This window comes from Lactuca saligna, chromosome 3, assembly GCF_052625555.1.
Source record: "Lactuca saligna cultivar CGN05327 chromosome 3, ASM5262555v1, whole genome shotgun sequence".
Taxonomy (NCBI): Eukaryota; Viridiplantae; Streptophyta; class Magnoliopsida; order Asterales; family Asteraceae; genus Lactuca; species Lactuca saligna.
Genome location: NC_136419.1, coordinates 39,136,925 through 39,141,986, shown reverse-complemented (window position 1 = coordinate 39,141,986; position 5,062 = coordinate 39,136,925). Strand labels below are relative to the sequence as shown.

General features: G+C 31.8%; 1 protein-coding gene across 1 annotated transcript; it reads right to left on the bottom strand.

Moving 5' to 3' along the window:
- Positions 1-3,292: 3,292 nt before the first annotated feature.
- LOC145035395 (diamine oxidase [copper-containing] 1, peroxisomal-like) lies at positions 3,293-4,575 on the bottom strand. Its single transcript, XM_078983942.1, has 5 exons — positions 4,569-4,575; positions 3,956-4,021; positions 3,685-3,791; positions 3,448-3,588; positions 3,293-3,352 (listed from the first exon to the last, which is right to left on the bottom strand). The coding sequence occupies exons 1-5, from the start codon at positions 4,573-4,575 to the stop codon at positions 3,293-3,295; spliced, it is 381 nt and encodes a 126-aa protein (XP_078840068.1).
- Positions 4,576-5,062: the final 487 nt, after the last annotated feature.

Genomic DNA, 5,062 nt, shown 5'->3' with positions numbered 1-5,062 from the left:
TATTTATATATTTATTTATTTTTAACTTAAATTTGCTTTTACTGTCTCATAATAGAAATAAAATACCATATAAAAAAAATACAATCCATTGCATAAAATTTAATGTCATACAATTCTATTTCTTACAATATATAAATTTGCATTCATCTAATCTACTCTATGTTGCATAATAACAATTGAAATGAAGAATGCAACACTTGCATTTGTAGCATCTTATCTCTTTCAGCTTGAGCTTTCTTTTCATCTTCTAACTCCTGAGCTATTCGCTTTCATCAACCCTGTAAACACAACATAAAATCACTTGTCATTTTCATTCGACTTTTAAATTAATTCTTATTGGGACATTCTACTTTTAAATCTACCAAATGAGAACAACTAACTAAATGAGAACAATGACACCATTAAAAGAAGTGTGCATCACCTTTAAAACAAGTGTACAACTGTTTCAAAACATAGTAAAAGAAATCAATTAAGAAGAAAAAAAAGTGTACATCACCTTTAGAAATGTCAGCAGTGAAGTTAATGGATTCTGAAGAAGAAAATTTTGTTCCACTAAATGGTCTAAACCCACGTATATCAAAATTTAATGTCATCATAATGTAAGGAGCTGCAACATGAATTAACTTCATTTTAGTTTATGTCACGAAAATGAGGAGGGGGGATAGGTTGTTCACCCAAATTCATGGCAAGACAACTGGTGAAAAGGAAATCCGAGAAAGTAGTCACGATGAACAGATGCTTGATCTTCCGCAGGTCCATGCCAACTAACTTCATTGGTCACTTTCAAATGGCCTAGATCAATTTCCAAGAAACTGCATCCATGAAAGAAACACTGAGAAACCATTTTCAAAAGATGTTTATGGAAAGAGCTACATAGTGGTTGTATACACATGCTTTGAAGCCTTACAGTGGCTATATACACGTGCTTTAAAGCCTTCTTGACCTGATATGGTCTTGCAGAGTAGACTGGAACCACACTTTCAATTTTAAATTCATGAAATTTCCAACATTTTGTATATAATTGAAATATTTATTTTATGAAAGATAATATCTGAGTTGATTATATACGTACCATGCCAGATTCTTGGCACATTTGGACCAACTGATGACAATAACTGTGAGCAGCACCATCTGGAATAATTCTTGAGAAGTTGATACAAGCCCAGCAATTAAAACCACTTCCATTTATAACTTTCTGTGTCATGAAAATAGTATCATATTAATTATATTATAAACAATTGAAATGTTATTATCCTAAGGTTTGTACACTTCCTTCTTTATTTGATAATTGGCAGCTTCCAAAAACACAATCACTAAACCCCGGCCAAAAAAGTTAGGGAGAATTCCGTATATACCCTTATTAAATGTTTAAATATCGTATTTGCCCGACCTAAACTCTAAATATCATATTTGCCATTATTAATGTTTTAAAATATCTAATTTGCCCAAATCTATTTAAATAGTTTTTATTATTTGGTAATCTTTTTTTACATTTTAAAATCATTAAAATTGAAAAAATAACTAAATGGACAACAATACCCTTACCTTCTAAATCACATGAATCCGTTTACCAGCTGTGATGTGCAAAGAACCATAAAATCTAAACTCGCATAGAAAACTCAGTCAAAACCATCGGATAAATCATTCAAATCTACAACTAGAACTAGATAAATCAAGACAAAAAGCCACTATGTGAGTTTTTACCTAGGTTGGTGCATTTTGTCCGCCGCTGCTACCACCACGAACCTGAGTATAAAAAAATTCAACTGAATCAAACAGTAAACAACCCCAGTGAAAAGAATTGAGTTATATACCAATTTGTTTACCCATAAAGGGATTATTATAGAGACTTATACTGAAGTATTACCTACAAAGTATTGAAAAGGCATTCTAATTGCTATTCTAATTGCTCCATGTATCTCTTCCTGTCAACAGTAGGAATTTTATTCCCCGAAACACATTTGGCATTTGATAGCAAATAACTCAATTTCCTTGGTTTTATATGGTTATTATTGCTATCTAAGTGCAATAAGCAACCTGACAAAGATATTATCTTAAATTGACCTTAACACCACTGTATGGTAACCTGCGGTTTAAATGAAAATTAGAAGTGTAGAACCAAAATTAAGTCTTTGCTTTGGAGTATTAACCTAATCGAATGACATATATGTAAAAGGCATTGTGAAGATACTACAGGTTTCAAGAATTCAATATTGTAGACGCATAAGTGTTGATTCAGTTGCCAAAAAAGAAGGGGATATATGGAAAGGGAATAATTACCTGGTGCTTATTAACAATTGCAAGAAGGAAGCGATGAGAGGCAAAAAGGAAGATGTCTAGAGGCGAACGTCCACAGGTGATCATGAGGAAGAGTGGAAGATGAATTGAGGAAGACAACCAAAGCATAAAACCTCGCCGGAAAGATTCCTGCAATTTAAAAAGGAAGGGTATTATGGTCCATTAAGTTATTATTTTCAATTTTAGTGATTTTAAATTGTAAAAATGGTTTATTAAAGAATAAAAACTATTTAAAAAAACATATTTGGACAAATTTGATATTTTAAAACATTAAGAAGGATACATATGATATTTAAAGTTTAGGTTGGGCAAATGTAGAAGATTCGTGATGGTAGTTTTAAGTTGACACTTGTCTAATGCCTGGAAATCCATTAGAATAACCATGCAAAGTTGACAATTTAAGTTGACATTTTTTTATTTTTAAATATTGTTATTTAAAAAAAAGTAAACATTTCACCTAAAAAATTATACTATAAGGATAAAAAACCAAACCTGGATGTTGTAACCCTTTCTGGATATAACTTCGTTGACCAGGTTGAGAACTCCAGGAGCATTATTGACAAGAATGTTCACAGTGTGAGACTTATGACCAGTTAACTGTTTTATTAATATTAAATCTCAGTTGTATATAGCCCATAAACTATTTGCTAAATAATGATTGATAAGACATTAATGAAAAATGAGAAATTGACGCATATCTTACATCTTCTTCATAAAGCACACCCCAATGGGGGCCAAGGACTTGATTCATTGAGAACCTATTGTAGTACTCCACATGATAAACTTAGCCCAAACAGAAAGAATGGCTAATCTTTTCTACAAATACTTTTTCCAGTAAAGAAAAACAAACATTAAACCAATAGTCTTACTTGCATATAAAAACAAAAACTCCGAGAAGAATAAGGTAAGTAGGAGTAAGATGTACACAAATAGTGAAAGAAGATACTAGAAGTAAAGCAGGCAAATCTTACATGGGAAGGCTGAGTCTAGATAGTTATTCTCCCATGAAAGTTAGCAATTTTTCGATCCTATTCACCGTTTGTGTATTTCTCACCTGGATATTTTTGGAATTCATTCAAATAAAAATTACAACAAGAAAAAAAGTTTGAAAATATGGAATCCATGTAATTTAAAAATAAATAGACTTACGATCCAATGGCGAGCAGATAACAGATTACAATCCCGCATTGCTTGTGATTCAGATTTAAACAGTGTTTCTTGTGTGTAGAATGCGTTGTTGTGAACGTTGTCTTTTCCTGGTTCTTCAACTTTAACATCAACTTCAACAACCTTAAAATACAAAAACACAACAGATGCTTGTGTCATATATAAGACTATTAAATGGTCTCAGTTTTCTTTTAAAAAATAATAGGTAAAATTCCAAACCTGATTGTATGCTTCTCCAGGCTTACAATTAACTGCCATGTCCATTCTAGCAACAAAAAAATGTTGGTGAACTGGTGCAATTATAGTCGCATATTTTCTAACTTCTCCTGGTTGTAATGCTCCTCAGCTTAAGATTCCAGTAAGTTTAACTTCAGCTTAAATCTTTCCATCCTGCAATTAAAAAAACAAAGCAGCATTACTTATAATGTATATATAGAAACTGTTAGTTTCTTTTTTTATTGAAATAGTTATAAATAAAGTGACATGGTACCTGGCAAGGGACGAGGGCAAGATGAAGGTGACCATTCAATAAATTGAACTGAATCACGTGGAGAATCTAGCATAGTTATTCAATCAAAAAAATTCATGACTTAGAATAAAGATATACCACAAGGAACACTTTAAAGAACTTTTAATCATTTGGTGAACATATTGCCAAGGAAAAATTAATGCAGTTGTTACAGGGTTAAAAACTATAAATGAGACAAAAGCACATGGACCAAAACTGTTGCAACATGTTACATGAACTAAAACTATTAGAGTGACAAAAACTGTACAAGGACCAAAACTGTAGGAACAAAAACTAAAGACAATTAAAGCTAGCTATAGATAATTTAACTATAATGTCTCTTAGTGAGCTAAGTAGAAAAAAAATAGAAAAACATACAGTTGTTCTTTAATAAAAAAATCATTGTTATCTAACCTCTCACGACAGATGGTAATCATGAACCCGCCACCTGGTATGTGTGCAATTCCTTTTATACCATTATTGCTCGCCTTGCTTATGATATCAAACACTTGTTTTACATATATTACAGCTGGTTCCATTGAGGCTTCCGCTAATATAACTAATTCTTCACCCCATACATTCTTTCCCAACTTACCTTTCATTTTTTTTTTAAAAAAAAAGATTTTTATTGTATTGTATGCACTTCATCCTAAAATTCCTTTTATTGACTTCACTTGATAGGTGGTTTTTCAATGTAGTTGGAGATCAAGGTGTCCAATATCAGATACCTGGTGGCAAACATAGATAAGAGGCTCCATGGTACACCCTTTACCCTTCCTTATACCTACAAACCAGGAACAACTAAAACTATACTTAAAGAAACACAAGATAATTGCTATAAAGTGTATAGACGTGTAATATGAACAATCAAATGCAGAATACAAGTGAAGTTTACTTACTGCTACTTCAAGTCATTTATGTGATCAGTAAGTGAAAGTAACAAGATAAGGATTCCTCATACTTCAAGTTATTTAAAAGTCAAACATGTATGTGATCAGTAAGTCAAAATGACAAGACTTGTATATAAGCAAAACATACACCATCTGTTCCCAAAAAGGAATGAAGGAAAATTAGCATAATATACCAAAA